This window comes from Notolabrus celidotus, chromosome 22, assembly GCF_009762535.1.
Source record: "Notolabrus celidotus isolate fNotCel1 chromosome 22, fNotCel1.pri, whole genome shotgun sequence".
Taxonomy (NCBI): Eukaryota; Metazoa; Chordata; class Actinopteri; order Labriformes; family Labridae; genus Notolabrus; species Notolabrus celidotus.
Genome location: NC_048293.1, coordinates 786,770 through 805,403, shown reverse-complemented (window position 1 = coordinate 805,403; position 18,634 = coordinate 786,770). Strand labels below are relative to the sequence as shown.

The 18,634-nt window shown below is 41.9% G+C and overlaps 1 protein-coding gene across 1 annotated transcript in view; it reads right to left on the bottom strand.

The window, feature by feature from the left end:
- Positions 1–13,755: 13,755 nt before the first annotated feature.
- The window catches only part of LOC117806437 (transcription factor IIIB 90 kDa subunit-like), a 180,820-nt gene continuing 175,941 nt past the window's right edge, over positions 13,756–18,634 (bottom strand). The window contains exon 18 of the mRNA XM_034675382.1: positions 13,756–15,309. Within this exon, the coding sequence (XP_034531273.1) occupies positions 15,272–15,309 (38 nt within the window). The 3' untranslated portion in view covers positions 13,756–15,271. The remainder of the gene's footprint in view (positions 15,310–18,634) is intronic.

Sequence of the window (18,634 nt, the reverse complement as noted above, 5' to 3'; positions counted from 1 at the left end):
TTTAGTAAAGTGGTGACGTGTGATTGAGTGTGGTAACTGGGGACTGTTTCTTAGTGGTTTGACTGAGTTTAAGGATTTCTAAATGGCACTTTAACAAACAAATTGTTTTCTGTTTTGAGTTTTGAGACACAAACCACAATGACAAAATAAGCAGCCCTTTTTACTGCCAGAGATGCACCAGTTAAGCAATGGGAATAACCCACACAACTTGTACAGGCAGAGACCAACATAGGGCGGCAGTAACTCAGTGTGTAGAGACTTGGCTTGGGAACCAGAGGGTCACCGGGAGTCCACCTCTCCAGCTACCGCGTTAAAACAAAAGTGCAGGAGTGAGCCAAGAACAAAATCGGAATTCACCTTTTACTGTGAGGTCCAATTTGTGCACCCATTACAGCTGCTACAGCAAATTAAAGGTGACATATCCCACTTTTTTCATCAATATATATTGGTCTAAGAGGTCCCCAAAACATGTCTTTAAAGTTTATGCTCAAAAAAACACTTTGAAATCAGATTTTGGTCTGCCTGAAAAACCCTCTTCTTCAGCCCTCCTCAGAACACTCTGTTTTCTCTGACCACGCCCCCTCAGGAAGTGGATGTGCCTCGGCTGTCCGGCACGTTGATCTAATGTTTACATGTTGGCTGAATATACACGGCTGCTCAGAGATCGCGTTACTTCAACCCTCTGAATCTGATCCAGAATCTGATCCTGACGGAGAGGCGCCTGCAGCAGGACCTTTCTGAAGGATTGGTCACAGATTTAGTGTTTCTTGTTGTCTTATTTATCAGTATGTCGACGTGTGTCTTGGTACACAGCTACGAACATGTAGCTATGTAGCTATGCTAATTAGCGCTAGCACTTATCCATGATAAATAAAAATCATCCACTAGATCTTCAAATCTGCAGACGTGGGGAGTAAAACCGACCTCTACCAGAAAGGCAGCAGGACCTTTCTGAACCATTGGTCACAGATTTAGTGTTTCTTGTTGCTACAGCTACAGCTACAGCTACAGCTACAGCTACAGCTACAGCTACAGCTACGACATGTAGCTATGCTAACTAGCGCTAGCACTTTTCCATGGAAAATAAAAATCATCCACTAGATCTTCAAATCTGCAGACGTGGGGAGTAAAACCGACCTTTGTGTTTATTAAGACAGCCTACAACTAGCATGCCTCCTTCCTAAGCTCCTTGTTAGCACACATGTGTGCAGGGAATGAAAAACAGAGGAGGGATTGAGTTGTATTTTATACAGTCTATGGGCTGAACAAGCTCCGAGCTCTGACTCCGTGACAGACCGGATATTGTTGTGACGTAACAAAAACACTGAAGTCGGAAACGGCTGGTTTCACACACATTTACAGAAAGGTGGAGAAATCAGAACAGGGGCAGAATGGATTCTTTTCATTCTTGGGGGGTTTGTAGACAGGGACACATATTTCAGGTAGAGAACCATTAAAAAGTCCATTTTGCATGATATGTCACCTTTAAAACAAAATTCAAAGCAAAAAGAGAGAAAGACTTTGGAGATAATAGCTACAAATGCCTTGTGTCAATGACGGGTCCCCACTAGTACAGTGAGTGTATGCAGCATATGTACATATCTGTGTTAGGGCAGGGAGGTGGGATTATTCTGCAAAGGTGCCTTTGACCAACAAACTCACAAACAGAAACACACACAGCCTCTGGGGGGAAGTTAGCTCAGTGGCGAAAATTCAGCTGTCAGAGGGAGGAGGGAGAGGAAATAAAGGATGAGGGCGGAGGATTGGTCTCGAGTCCTGAGCTCAAGTACAACAACGCTGGCTGTGAGGAAAAGCAAAAGGGGCGTAATACAGTGGAAGTCATTTGATGACGATTAAGCTTGAACTAGTGAAGAGATATCTGCATACAAATGCAGCTAACAATCTGCTCTTTGACCTCTTTACTCAACACCAGGCTGTAAATAAAGGCAACCAATAGAAAAAGAAGCTGTGGCCAGAAGCCCACATTTGTCCCTAGAACCACTTAAAAGTTGGTTAATGCTCCCAGAAGCTACGTCCTCATCAGATGATAGCTGATGGGCTCTGAGTTAAAACAGCTTAAAACCCACTCTGCTCCTGGCTGCCTGAGCTCATATTAGCTTAGATGCACAAATGTATTTTGCTGTGTGGGTGACAGCCCTCAAGGAGGGAGAGATCAAATGAGGGGGGTGTATTTTTGGAAAGGAAACGACAGAAGCTGATGGCAAAGAGAGGAATTAAAAATGGAGGATGCTGGGAAGAGAAGGGAGAAAATGGGGATCTTGGATTTGGGGGATAGAGGGCAATGAATAAAGAGATTATGATGGAGGGTAAGAGGGAACCTCAGCGGGGGGGGGGGGGGGGGGGGGGACCTCAGCTTTTTTCTTTGTTGTGACCAAAACAGGAAACAGGAGGTGAAGAAAGGAAGTTAAAGGAAGGAGGAAGAGAGGAACGACCTGCTCCTTATTTTAGATCCAGAGTTTTTCCTCACAGTCTCGCTCTGAGCCAGAGGAAAAATCTGGCTCAGCTCAAAAACGGCAGCTACTTCTGTTTAATCAACTCGCATAGAGGACATTTTTAACAGGCGGAAGGAATCCTGTTGCCCGTGGCTCGCTCCCTCTCTCTCTCTCACACTAAGGAAGGGCGGCAAGGTCACAAACACAGCAAAACTAAACAGCCAACTTTATTTTCACTCCTCCTCCCTCTGTCCCTGGGCTGCACTGTAAAGGTTACAGTAAAAGTTTGGTGTCGGAGGAGAAGATTAACTTTCAGTGAAACTTCTAAGTGAAGGAGGGGAAGCTGGCAAATATGGGAAAGCTGCGTAGGTACAGTCGACCCTCAGGGCCAGACGAGCACGCGGGCGAGGACGGGGTGGGTGGAAAGCTGAGAGGGGGCCTCAGAAAGCTGACCTGACAGCACAATTACAGAGCATCATAAAGCATGAAATGATTTTCCGGGCCGTGTTAGGAGAAAAGTCAACCTGAAAGGGACACTTGTGGAGGGTCACTCTGAGTGTAATTGAATAGTTTCTACAGTCTTTTTTTGTTGGAAAAGACTCGTGGCGATGGTGGCGCTCTGTTTCAAGGTTCAGATGTTGGCGTGTATGAAGGGACGATAATTCCCAGAGACAGCTGCAGGCTTACTCATGACATTTTCACGCCGACTAATAATCTGTTAATAGGACCAATTTAGCTGCACTTCAAATGAACCGGTCATGGTAATTGAATCTTGGGATTTCTTATTTTTCCATGTTTTATAACAAAGGGACAGTTAAAGGGCAGGAAGCTGGGAAGACTAGCTTCAGCAAGGTTGACTTCCTTTTTTTTTTGTTGGCTAGTTTAGTTTAGTTGTAATCGGTCTTCTTCCATTAAAGCTTTCACCAAAGAACTGTTGAAGAGTTGAAATCTACTGCAGCATTTAAAAAAACACATCCCGTAAATGATACACTTTTTTGACTTAAACCTGCATTCTTTCAAATGGTCAGAAGGGGGCAACTCCACTGGTAGCATGCAGATATCAGGTTGTACCATCTACGAATAATCATGGTGCTCCACAAATATTGCAAAAAAATGTTCACGGTCACAAATGCGTGTGGCGAACACTGGTTGACATACGATACATTACGATATGATGCCATAAAGTACAATACATAAAATGCAGCAAAGTAAAATACAATGCAGTAAAGTACGATACGATGCAGTAAAGTATGATACAATGCAGTGAAGTACGATACGATGCAATAAAGCACGATACAATGCAGTGAAGTACGATACGATGCAATAAAGCACGATACAATGCAGTAAAGTACGATACGATGCAGTAAAGTACGATACAATGCAGTAAAGTACGATACAATGCAGTAAAGTACGATACGATGTAGTAAAGTATGATACAATGCAGTAAAGTACGATACAATGCAGTGAAGTACGATACAATGCAGTGAAGTACGATACGATGCAGTAAAGTACGATACAATGCAGTAAAGTACGATACAATGCAGTAAAGTACAATACGATGCAGTAAAGTACGATACAATGCAGTAAAGTATGATACGATGCAGTAAAGTACGATACAATGCAGTAAAGTACAATACAATGCAGTGAAGTCAATAGGATGCAGTTAAGTACGATCATTGCAGTGAAGAATGATGTGATGCAGTGAAGTAGGATACGATGCAGTAAATTGCGATACGGTGGGATACGATATGATGCATTTAAGTATAATACGGTAGGATACGATGCGATGCATTAAAGTACGATACAATGCAGTGAAGTACGATACAATGCAGTGAAGTACGGAACAGTAAAGTACGATACAATGCAGTGAAGTCAATAGGATGCAGTTAAGTACGATACGATGCAGTAAAGTACGATACGATGCAGTAAAGTACGATACGATGCAGTGAAGTACGATACGATGCAGTAAAGTACGATACGATGCAGTGAAGTACGATACGATGCAGTAAAGTACGATACGATGCAGTAAAGTACGATACGATGCAGTAAAGTACGATACAATGCAGTAAAGTACGATACGATGCAGTTAAGTACGATACGATGCAGTAAAGTACGATACAATGCAGTAAAGTACGATACGATGCAGTTAAGTACGATACGATGCAGTAAAGTACGATACGATGCAGTAAAGTACGATACGATGCAGTGAAGTACGATACGATGCAGTAAAGTACGATACGATGCAGTAAAGTACGATACGATGCAGTAAAGTACGATACGATGCAGTGAAGTACGATACGATGCAGTAAAGTACGATACGATGCAGTAAAGTACGATACGATGCAGTAAAGTACGATACGATGCAGTGAAGTACGATACGATGCAGTAAAGTACGATACGATGCAGTGAAGTACGATACGATGCAGTAAAGTACGATACGATGCAGTGAAGTACGATACGATGCAGTAAAGTACGATACGATGCAGTAAAGTACTATACGATGCAGTTAAGTACGATAGGATGCAGTAAAGTACGATAGGATGCAGTTGAGTGCGATACGATGCAGTAAAGTACAATATAATGCAGTAAAGTGCGATACGATGCAGAAAAGTATGATACGATGCAGTGAAGTATGATACGACGCAGTAAAGTATGATATGATGCAGTAAATAATGATATGATGCAGTGAAGTACGATACGATGCAGTAAAGTATGATACGATGCAGTAAAGTACGATACGATGCAGTAAAGTACGATACGATGCAGTAAAGTACGATACGATGCTGTAAAGTACAATACGATGCAGTAAAGTACGATACGATGCTGTAAAGTACGATACGATGCAGTAAAGTACGATACGATGCCGTAAAGTACGATACGATGCAGTTGAGTACGATAGGATCCAGTGAAGTACGATACGATGCAGTTAAGTACGATAGGATGCAGTAAAGTACGATACGATGCCGTAAAGTACGATACGATGCAGTTAAGTACGATAGGATCCAGTTAAGTACGATACGATGCAGTTAAGTACGATAGGATGCAGTAAAGTACAATATGATGCAATAAAGTGCGATACGATGCAGTAAAGTACGATACGATGCAGTAAAGTACGATAGGATGCAGTAAAGTACGATACGCTGCAGTTAAGTACGATAGGATGCAGTTAAGTACGATAGGATGCAGTAAAGTAAAATATGATGCAGTAAAGTGTGATACGATGCAGTTAAGAATGAACATTGCAGTGGAGTATGATACAATGCAGTAAAGTACAATACAATGCAGTAAAGTACAATACAATGCAGTAAAGTACTATTTGATGCAGAAAAGTATGATACGATGCAGTTAAGTATGATAATTGCAGGGAAGTACTATACAATGCAGTGAGGTATGACACGATGCAGTAAAGTAGGATACGATGCAGTGAAGTACGATAAGATGCAGTTAAGAATGAACATTGCAGTGGAGTATGATACAATGCAGTAAAGTAAGATACGATGCAGTATAGTACTATTCGATGCAGAAAAGTATGATACGATGCAGTTAAGTGTGATAATTGCAGGGAAGTACCATACAATGCAGTGAGGTATGACAAGATGCAGTAAAGTACGATACGATGCAGTTAAATACGATCATTGCAGTGAAGTATGATACGAAGCAGTAAAGTACGATATGATGCAGTAAAGTGCAATACGGCGCATTAAAGTGCAATACGGTAGGATACGATACAATGCAGTAAAGTATGATACGATGCTGTTAAGTGCGATACGGTAGAATACGAAACTATGCAGTAAAGTACGATACGATGCAGCAGTAAAGTGCAATATGGTGCAGTAAAGTGCGATACGGTACGATACGATGCAGTTAAGTACGATATGATGCAGTTAAGTATGATACGATGCAGTTAAGTATGATACGGTAGGATACGATACGATGCAGTTAAGTACAATATGATGCAGTAATGTACGATACGATGCACTTAAGTACGATGCAGTGAAGTAGGATACGATGCAGGAATGTACTTTAAGATACAATAGGACACCGTATGGCACACTACTGTATGATATGGTATGATGAGATACAGTTTAGTATAACACAATATGATACGACACAGTATAGTGTGATACGGTACAAAAAGAAGGTACTTTATGATTTGATAACCATCATACTGTAAATTTGATCCCCAGTCTCTCTGGAGTGCAGATTTTCTAACTTTAATTGTTTGGTAGAATTTGTGTAAAACATTTTCATGAACTGAAAACTTAACATTAAGCTGATTTTTATCATTGCATATCATTTGGATTTTCTTGGTGAGTGTGGTAATGCTTCTTAATGCAGCAGCCCCACACTGACAGAGCAGACATATCCAGCAGCCTAAAATCAAGACTTTAGTTAAAAAAAACTGACACCATTTCTATCAAAGAGAGCGAGCTGCTTTAGAAGAAAAGTTTGTGAATTACTGGTGAAGTTACAGCCAGAGAACATTTTCAAAGTAGAAAACAATAGTCTGTAAAAGAAGGTGAAATGAAAGGTTTGCCAATATGGTACTTTGTCTCCATTGATTTTATCTGCTTATCTCTCTGTTAGCAGAGTTTCCTACAGACTTAGGCAAAGTTAAACAATAAGACTTTTACTGGAGCAGAATGTTTTAGCACCATCAGAAATAGACAAATGAAGATCTCATCAAAAGAGCTTTAAAAGGGGCTGAAAGATTTGAAGTGAGAGAGAGAGATCAGATTCTGTCTCCTCGCTGAGGCTGAAACAATAGAGCCGCTCACACTTTCAGCCGAACAGAGCTGTGTGCCCTACTGAGAAAATATGTTGCGTGTTAACGCTCAGCATACATCATCTGACGTAAGTGCCTCCTCAGTTTCAGATTTCCTCCCACTATAATGAGTGACTCATCTTTCTATAAAATCTCTTCACACACCCGCAGACACTGAATACGTCTGGAAATAATACCTTCAGAAAACGGTAACACTGTATGGGCGTTAAATGATCCAGTAAGACCAGTGACACGTCTTATCAGATCAAAAGCCTTGTTGGTGATGGTACGGGGTGTCAGGTTGTGAGTAGACCTGGTGCTGTTGTCTGTCATGAGTAGTTCAGGTAAAGTTCAGTGTTGCACAATGATAATGAAAGAGGTTGAGAAGAGGCCCAATGTTGTGTTTTAAAGTGCATCCAAACCTGAGTGAAGACATGCTGGTAGAAACTGAAGTCAGGAGAACAAAGTGAGCACAAGATGATAATAATTACAGAACAAAATCAGTCAACATCATGTAAATGTTGAATTTTAGATAGCTTGACAGGACGAGCTTTCCTTTGAGTTGAGAAGAGCTGAATTCAAAGTCAAATCTTTCAGAAAGTCAGTTCAATATTAAAAACAACAATGCACATTTAGGATGAAATGTATAAACCCAGCATTTACATCCAACATTGTTAGGTTGGTTGTGTTGTCAGGCCCCCTTCTCATCACATCAGGACCAAAGCAGTCCTGATCTGATGAAACATTGACTCCTCAAGACCTCTGAAGGTGTGCTCTGGTATCTGGCACTGAGACTTTAGCAGCATATCCTTTAAATCCAGTGAGTTGTGAGGTGGCGCCTCCTGGGATCAGACTTGCTTGTCCAGCACATCCCACAGATGCTGGATTGGATTAAGATCTTGGGAGTCTGGAGGCCAAAGCAACACCTTGAACCAGAGACGGACTGGGACCACAAAACAGCCCTGGACTTCGACTCGGCCTGCCCACAACAATCAGTGCGAAGAAACTCATCAACGCCTGGCAAAGGTGTCACAATACTTAGCCTGTGACTGTCTGACTTTGGGCGCTTAAAGAAATTTAGGGGAGAGCTGGCGTGGGTGTCATCCTCTGCCCTCAGTCTAAGCTGAACCTGAATAAACAAATTATGGAATAGATTTTTTTTTAATGGTTTTATGTAGCCAATAAATTATAACAGCATTTTATATCATCTATTCCACGCAATCTTAAAATGACTTTATTACTTAATAATCTTAATTAATTTATGCAGTAATTAATCTTACTGCACTAATAATAATGGAAAATACTCCACTACAAATGTAACTGCTGTATTCAAAGTCTTTACCCAAACTTTAAAAAGTAAAAGCACATGCCGTGGCTGCTCAGCTGTCTGGCTCCTGTGAGTCCCGGCCTCAACACTCTCTTCACTCACTTCTTGGAACGGGAATTAGTGCTGTAGTGCTGCTGCTGCTGCTGCTGCTGCTGCTGCTGCTGCTGCTGCTGCTGCTGCTGCTGCTGCTGCTGCTGCTGCTGCTGCCGCTGCTGCTGCCGGCTGTGCTGCTAAACATCTATGTTAGTTTGCAACATTTGGCAGCTTTACCCTCTAAATGTCACATTTTTTCCCCTTGCCTTCTCAGCCCCACCCTTTTCTTTGCGATTTTTACTTTTACCGTTATCCATATTTTTAGCTTCACTACTACCTCTACGATCATCTTTGCTGCTACTTCTTCTTCTTCTTCTTCTTCTTCTTCTTCTAAATAACTGGTGGGCACAGATGGCTGCCGGCTGCCATCCAACTTAAAGGTGACATATCATGCAAAATGGACTTTCTAATGGTTCTCTACCTGAAATATGTTTCCCTGGCATGTCTACAAACCCCCCGAGAATGAAAAGAATCCATTCTGCCCCTGTTCTGATTTCTCCACCTTTCTGTAAATGTGTGTGAAACCAGCCGTTTCAGACTTCAGTGTTTTTGTTACGTAACAACAATATCCGGTCTGTCACGGAGTCAGAGCTCGGAGCTTGTTCAGCCCATAGACTGTATAAAATACAACTCAACCCCTCCTCTGTTTTTCATTACCTGCACACATGTGTGCTAACAAGGAGCTTAGGAGGGAGGCATGCTAGTTGTAGGCTGTCTTAATAAACACAAAGGTCGGTTTTACTCCCCACGTCTGCAGATTTGAAGATCTAGTGGAGGATTTTTATTCATCATGGATAAGTGCTAGTGCTAGTTAGCATAGCCACATAGCTACATGTGTAACCGGTGGAAATCTGCGTTGTGTTTGTTTAAAGTTGACTGACGACCAACACCAGGACTTCGTTTGTTCTGCGTTTATTCTGTTAAACAGACAGACAAGAACCTCAGAGTTTTATAAAGTATGCAGCCCGCTTCCGCTCCTCTCCCCAAGGGATAACATACAAAAGGGCGCGTAACAAGCATAAACATTACACTCACATAAAGGATATAAAACACTATAATCATACCTGTTAAACAGACAGACAAGAACCTCAGAATTTATAAAGTATGCAGCCCGCCTCCGCTCCTGCACAGATGAGAGCACATTTCGACTAGCTTAAACCTTCAGTGCACGTAAACCAACACGTGCATGTTCAGTTAGTCTGCTTAACCATGACTTTAAAAAGGAATAAAAGTAAACTCTGTTTAATATACACATAGGAACACTATACAGGACAAAAGCACACATAGAATAAGTAAATATATGGAAACAGAGAAGTAAAGTGACGGACACCTACCTCTCCCCAAGGGATAACATACAAAAAGGGAGAGGGAAGGGGGCAAATCAAATATAAAGGTCAAGATACCAACGAAGAAGAAAATGACCAGAAGACAAGGCTGCACTTCAAAATACTTTTGGGAAAAGAAATATACAAAGAGGCTCTACACACACACACAGGTATACTTTGTGTAATTATAATGAAAGAATAATTAATACTGCATTTTAACCCTGTTACACATGTCGTAGCTGTAGCTGTGTACAAAGACACACGTCGACATACTGATAAATAAAACAACAAGAAACACTAAATCTGTGACCAATCCTTCAGAAAGGTCCTGCTGCAGGCGCTTCTCCGTCAGGATCAGATTCTGGATCAGATTCAGAGGGTCGAAGTAACTCGGGTCTGTGAGCAGCCGTGTATATTCAGCCAACATGTAAACATTAGATCAACGTGCTGGACAGCCGAGGCCACATCCACTTCCTGAGGGGGCGTGGTCAGAGAGAAAACAGAGTGTTCTCAGGAGGGCTGAAGAAGAGGGCTTTTCAGGCAGACCAAAATCTGATTTCAAAGTGTTTTTTTGAGCATAAACTTTAAAGACATGTTTTGGGGACCTCTTAGACCAATATATATTGATGAAAAAAGCGTGATATGTCACCTTTAAAGGTACATTGTTGCCACCTGCCGGACTGGAGTGTGAAACAGTAGATTAGCAGGACAAATAAAAGAAATAAAAACTGGTGATGAGTAGGCCGTCCTGAAGTACCAGCCGTTCTGTGATTCTCCAGAACACACAGATGGCCAGTCCGCCCTAAACTGCCTTAAACTCATAGTTGTGTTCCTCCAGGCCGACTCCTCTCATTGCTCAGCAGTCCAGTCTGTGTAAGTGTGTTCAGTCTTTGGCAGTGATTTGGTGGTTAGACTTCAGCTCGGCAGGTGATAGCATGGTTTGGAGGTCATCCCCTAAATAAGCTGGGGGATGACGTCACAGTAGCGGCCCATCTTCCTCCTCTCCTAACCGTCCACGTTAGCCTTTTGTTCTCAACATGTTCAGGTGGATTATGTAGATTATTTCATCCTGTTTCTCCTGTTTTTGTTAGTTAGGGAGGTCAGTCATTGTACTTTGGTTTCTTTGATCTCTCAGGTTTGTTGCTTTACCTCTCAATTCGAAATTTTCACCCTGATGTTAATTCCAGTTAAAACCTTTGTTGTTGTAAATAAATATAAGTTCTGTAAATAAATCATTATGTTGCCATACTTTCAACTACAAGTCTTTGTGGCTGCTTGGGACTTGGGGAAAGTGACTCTTTTTCATGTGTCGTAGGTTCCTCTGAGTCACTGCCGTAGACGGCCTGCTGCTGTGGATGTTCCAGACTCGAGCTGCTACAACTACTTCAATCCATGTCACCATTATCGTGTCTCTCTCTCTCTTCATCTCCTCTATCCCTCTTTCCAACCCCAACACGGTCTCAGCAGATGTGTGTCTAACATGAGTCTGGTCCTGCTGGAGGTTTCTGCCTGTCCTTGCCACTGTTACTTGCTAAATGCATCAAAGTGCTCTGCTCATGTGTGATGGCTGGAGCTTCACAGTGAGTTACCTGGCTGTGGGAGCATGGCACTTCCTGGAATGAACAAAAGACGTGGCCAAGGGTGAAAGGGACTTTTATGCTGAAGCCAGCTGAGTGGAGCAAACCATCGGCTCTGATGTCACGGGGGGGTTTGGGCTTAGTTAGTATTACTTTGAATTCAGTTTGATTAAGCGTCCATTTGTTTACCCCTTGAGTTAAACTTGGTTTGGCTCAACCACTATATAAGTTCCTTGATGTCTGATTGTGTCAGGTCTGTTTGTTTAGCTCACACTTCACCTTTTGTTGTGTTAAATTGAGTTATGTTAAGTTGACCTCTTTTGTAGGCCTGGTTCTTATAAGTTTGGTTTGTGAATTTGGTTGGCCTAATTTTGGGTAAAATAAAAAACCCACTTCTCTTTGAAACTTACACCTGTGTCTTGTGCCTTACTGCTTGGTCCCTAACATCATGTAAGATGGGTCTGGATCTTATCCTGTCTTGATGTTGGGTCTTTGTTGATAATATAACAGAGTTGTCCAGACCTGCTCTGTTTGGAAAAGCGTCTTGAGATAACGTTTGTTGTGATTTGGCGCTTTATAAATAAAGATTGAGTGGGATGAAAAAGCAGTCTTCATGTACAGTCATGGCCAAAAGTTTTGAGAATGACACAACTATTAATTTTCACAAAGTCTGCTGTTTCAGTTTTTATAATGGCAATTTGCATATACTCCAGAATGTTATGAGGAGTGATCAGCTCAACTGCAATTCATTGCAAAGTCCCTCTTTGCCTTGAAAATGAACTTTATCACCAAAAACACATTTCCACTGCATTTCAGCCCTGCCACAAAAGGACCAGCTAACATCATTTCAATGACACACAGGTGTCACACACATTAACACAGGTGTGGGTGTTGATGAGGACAAGGCTGGCGATCAATCTGTCATGATTGAGTGACTGGACACTTTAAAAGGAAGATGGTGCATGACACCATTGTTCCTCATCTGTTAGCCATGGTTACCTGCAAGGAAACACGTGCAGCCATCATTGCATTGCACAAAAAGGGCCTAACAGGGAAGTTTATAGCAGCGAGTAAGATTGCACCTCAGTCAACCGTCTATCCAATTATCAAGAACTTCAAGGAGAGAGGTTCAATTGTTGCCAAACAGGCTCCAGGGCGCCCAAGAAAGTCCAGCAAGCGCCAGGACCGTCTCCTGAAGGTGTTACAGCTGCGGGATCGGGCCAACACCAGTGCAGAGCTTGCTCAGGAATGGCAGCAGGCAGGTGTGAGTGCATCTGCACGCACAGTGAGGCGAAGACTTTTGGAGGAAGGCCTGGTGTCAAGGAGGGCAGCAAAGAAGCCACTTCTCTCCAGTAAAAACATCAGGGACAGACTGATATTCTGCAGAAGGTACAGGGACTGGACTGCTGAGGACTGGGGTAAAGTCATTTTCTCTGATGAATCCCCTTTCCCATTGTTTGGGGCATCTGGAGGAAGGCTTGTTCGGAGAAGACGAGGTGAGCGCTACCATCAGTCCTGTCTCTTGCCAACAGTGAAGCATCCTGAGACCATTCATGTGTGGGGTTGCTTTTCGGTCAAGGGAGTGGGCTCTCTCACAATCTTGCCTAAAAACACAGCCATGAATAAAGAATGGTACCAGAACGTCCTCTGAGAGCAACTTCTCCCAACCATCCAAGGGCAGTTTGGTGATGAAGAATGCCTTTTCCAGCATGATGGAGCACCTTGCCATAAAGCAAAAGTCATAACAAAATGGCTCGGGGAACAAAACATTAAGATTTTGGGCCCTTGGCCAGGAAACTCCCCAGATCTTAATCCCATTGAGAACTTGTGGTCAATCCTCAAGAGGCGGGTGGACAATCAAAAACCCACAAATTCTGACAAACTCCAAGCATTGATTATGCAAGAATGGACTGCCATCAGTCAGGATTTGGTCCAGAAGTTGATTGACAGCAAGAAGGGTCAACACTGCAAATATTGACTTATTGCATGAATTCTGTGTAATTCTCAATAAAAGCTTTTGATACTTATGAAATGCTTCTAATTGTATTTCATTATACCATAGAAACATCTGACAAAAACACCTAAAAACCCTGAAGCAGCAGACTTTGTGAAAATGTAATATTTGTCATTCTCAAAACTTTTGGCCATGACTGTAGAGCCTTTCAGACAGTTATCATATCTCTTAACAGCAGAAAAAGAAACAGACGACACTTTGTTCTCATGTAGTGAAATCTTTACTGTAGCAGTGGATACACACAACTAAATGCAGATGTAACATTTGGATTCATAGCAGCAACTCAGAGGCAGTGAGATTTACCGTGACGCCTCATTAAATATTATTGTGTGGACACTGAAAGGCACCGATCTATCGCTCCTCCCAAACATTCGGAACATTTTTCAAACACACAAATCATAAAAGTTTAAATACAAATGAAATCTGTACTCCTCTGGGGCTCTGTCTCATGTACTGAAATGGTAATGTAAAGATATCACAGCACATTATGCAGAATATTTCACGTAAAGCAAACAACACAATCTTCTAAATTAATCACAGAGAATCAACTCCATCAAAAGAGAAACATGACAACCCCAAAACCAAATTAAAAGCAAAATATAAGAACTCATCAATCCATGGTCGTCTTTATGCGGACTTGATCTGGAATTAAAACCTCAACATTCTCAGATTCACCTCAGCAGACATTGGCACACATTGTTTAAAGGCAACCTTAAAGTAACACTTTGGCTTCAGCACACAGAGTGTCGGCCCACTGATCACCTGAGGCATTTATAAATACTGGAGATCAACCTCACCTGAAGCAGACATGAGAAGAATATAACTGCTAATACAGACAACTGATTGATCTCACGCTACCTGATCATTAGACACTTGTTTTTAAGTACATGTCACCTTCACTAGTGTTAAGACTGACGTCGTTTTAAGGAAGCACTCGAGGAATTAGCGTACCATTCAGCACTCAAGTGTTTAGTATGCAAAGTGCAAATTCAAGGTTAATATGTTTAGCATTTAGTTCAACTTTTCTTTTTGCTACACTACATATTCATGGAACCTCGACGATACCACGGGGGAAAGTTTGATCCACAGAGGATGGATGTTAACTGGAACAAATTCCTCCAGCATTCGGCCCCTGAAGAACGCTTCACAGCTGACGAAGGTTTGGTTTGTTGCAGGACTGGAGATGCATGAACACTGATCTTAATTGAGCTTTCTTTGTCCTGTACTGAGCTGTAAGTTATCAGAGCAGCATTTGAATGACTAAAGTTCACTGTGCAGAAGGTCCTTACTGAACCACAGTCATATGGAGCTAGCTGTCTACATTTTAAGCCCTGTTTTAACCTACACAGCTTCTATCCTGCACGTCAACAAACTAATGCTTCCTGCAGAACCTTCTACCTTTGCTTTTGCAGTCTCATCACTACAAGCCGCCTGAGAACAACACTGTAAAATATACCTGTACCCCGGATTTCCACTTCTGCTCCTCTGTCGGTATTCAAGCAGCACATCCCCCCCATCGTAGACCACATGGTTCAAGCATCACGACAAGTCCAACGTTTTGTTTTTTTCCCCACATACGTCCCTTTTGTTTCTGATGGAAGCATCACAGCTCCGATCTGTAGCAGCAGCTTTTTGGTTTCCCTGGAAGTAAACGTTTGATATATTTGGATTCATAATGGTCCGTAGTTTGGGGATGAAACCCCAAAGAAGACCTTTGCTAGAATCCCTCGTCGTAGTCTCCATCACAGCCGTACTCTGGAGGGAGGAGACACACACGTATGAAATACTGAAGAAAGTGAGGAGTTAGTAGTTGTGTCAACAAACTGTCAAACTGATAAATGGAAGTTATATTTAGAGTAAGAGAGCTGCTGTGCCTCTGATACGTCACTATCAGTCAAGGTCCTGAGTTCAAACCAAGGTCCGTGAATAATCGCAGACAATCACACTGGTTTCTATTCATTTACAAATCCCTCACTGGTAAAACCCTGTTATATCTACAGTCACTAATCAAACTTCACAGCACAAACCGGAGCCTGCGCTCAAGTAGCCTTATCAAACTCATCCCACCCAAAACCCGGACCTCCTTTGGTCGCACCTCCTTCCAGTTTTCTGCTGCAAATGACTGGAATCAATCTGCAACAATCCCTAAAGCTGACCTCTCTCATTCCACTCACCACTTTCAAAAAACTAATACACCCCATAACTCATCACTGCACTTGCTTTTAAATTGCTTTTAAGTTGTTCACTGCTGTCATATTTTTGTATTGTATTGTTCTGTCTCTAGGTTTCTATGTATGTCCTCTCTGTTTCTTGTTTTGTCTTTTATTTATTGTCATGCCACCTGTGTTGCCTTCTCGCCCAGGTCGTTATTGCAAATGAGAATTGGTTCTCAATTAACTCACCTGGTTAAATAAAGGTTAAATAAATAAATAATCAGAGAAATGGACCAACAATATTAAAGTAAAGTGCAATACTATTCTGCTTCACATTTGTTCCTGACTGTGTTTAACTATCATTCTATCATTCAGTATGTTTACATGATGTTAGAAAAAATACATCTAATGCATTGTTCCGACTGAAACTGGACTTTTAAAGAAAATGTCAACATGTTGGTCGACTAACATACCTAGATAATGCAGTTAGCCGCATGCACGACTGCAAGTAATTGGCCAATTAACTAATTGCGCCATGAAAGCGAGGCTGGTGCAAAACATCATATGTCCAGGGAACCTCCTGGAAAACCCTGATCCAACAAATTCAAACTGAGCATGTCTACTACACATAAACAACAATAAACATGGCGAGCTGTACCGCTGTGACTGAGAGAAGATCAAGAAGAAAGAATGTTTCAGTGGAAGAAGAAATGGACATTTGATTAGAAGAATCTAGAATGAACAAACAGCTGTTATCAGCAAGTCAATCCTCAAAGAGAACAAACAAGGAGAAAGGGAAAGTCTGGCTTCAGATCTTGAACTGGGTAAATGTGTGTGGTGTTTCTGAGCGCGCTCAGTAGAAGACCTACAACATAAAATAAGCAACATGAAAGCGGCTTTGAGCAACAAGCACTGCCACCAACGTGGTCCAGGTGGAGGACCACCAGTCCCCCCATTGAAGGATGAGGACTTGTTTTTTGTTTTGTGTTTTCTTTATTTCTTTCTTTTTTTTTTGTAACAGAACAAAAACAAACATTAAACAAAAAGACTAGGACTTGTTAATGGAGTTGTTTGGGAAGGATTCACTTCACGGTGTTGCTGGTAGGTTACCTAAGAATTATGTTCTAGTCATTCATGTGAAATAATCTACAGAAGTACTTTTATTTACATGGTTATGATTTGTCGTGCACTAAAGGGTGGAATTGCGTACAGCCTAACAGGTGAGGTAATCCTGCCGTTAGCACCTGTAATGGTGGGGTCTACCTCCATTAAATGTAATGCTTTGTTGGGGCGTTAGCCTGGCTCATGCAGACCGCTAATCCATGTCTTTTCACCATTAGTACAAACGGCCCGTTTTCATCGCTAATGGCTGGACGTGCAAATGGGCCCAGGACCCGGAAGTCGAATAGCATCAATACGAAGATGGAAACTGGGTAACAAAGGTTGAAAGATTGCCATCCAATTTCGTGTTACCTGTTGCAATAACTATAAAGATCTATCTATCTAGCAGAAGAGGACGAAGGGATGTAAACAAGACAAAGATATCATATCATACATATGAAAGGTAAAGTTTTTCATGTTTTCACTGTCCGACATTCAACCAGTTAGCCTCCTGCTAACTTGTTTGTCGATTGTTTTATATCTTTTTTATATATATATATATTTTATATCTCGTATCTTAAAGAGCTCATAGTGCCCTATTACCCCTCTAGAACTCTACGCTCCCAACATGCAGGCTTGCTAGTTGTACCTAAAATCTCTAAAAGTAGTGTGGGAGGTAGAACCTTCAGTTATCAGGCCCCTCTCCTTTGGAATCATCTACCAGTCAGGGTATGGGAGGCAGACACCCTCTCCACTTTTAAGAGTAGGCTTCAAACTTTCCTTTTTGATAAAGCTTATAGTTAGAGCTGGATCAGGCTTGGATCAGCTTTTGTTATGCTGCTATAGGCCTAGACTGCCGGGGGAACTGGCGCACTGACACACTGGGATCCTAGCTCACCCCCTTACCCCCAACCCCTTCATCACTTACTTTAACTCTGCCTGTCCCATTAAAGTTACTAACCATAGACCTTTCTGGAGTCTCTGAGCTCCCTTGTCTCGTAGATTCCTCTGAGCTGCCGTAGACGTCCTCCTGCTGTGGACGATCTGGACTCCAGCTGATACGGACGTGCTGGACTCCAGCGGCAACAGCTTCTACTACTCGTCTCATCACTATCACCTCTCTCTCTTACTCCCCTCTATCTGTCTTTCCAGAGCCAACTCAGTCGAGGCATGATGTCTGTCTAACATGAGTCTGGTTCTGCTCGAGGTTTCTGCCTGTTAAAAGGAAGTTTTTCCTCTCCACTGTAACTAGCTAAATACTGCGATGTGCAATGCTCATGGTGGATTAAGGTGGGGTCAGACTGAGTCTTACCCTGTCTTGAAGTTGGGTCTCTGTTCATAATTTAACATAGAGTGGTCTAGACCTCCTATGTTTGTAAAAGCGTCCTGAGATAACGTTTGTTGTGATTTGGCGCTATACAAATAAAGATTGATTGATTGATTGATTGATTTTAGTGTGTGACGTAATAAGTCAACCAGGTGAAGGTCCAATAGTAACAGGCTGGAAAGAGGCCCAGTGCTTGGTAACTGGGACAAGGACAGTAGTCAAATTAAATTGTCTAATTAAGCTGTAACCCCAGCTCCACTTCACTGTGCATGTAAACATACTGAATATGTTTTTAATGTTGCAGCATTAAAGCTACAGTAGGCAACTCTACGTCGTTAGAGTCTGGATTCAAATATTACATTTTGATTATTCTGTCATCAACAATATTAAAAGGATGTTTCTTTAAATAAATGTGTGTCTGATCTGTGCCTGTGTCCCATTGTATTTATTTCTTTTAATAACTGGTGAAGTCTGAATCGAACAACCAATCAGAGTTAAC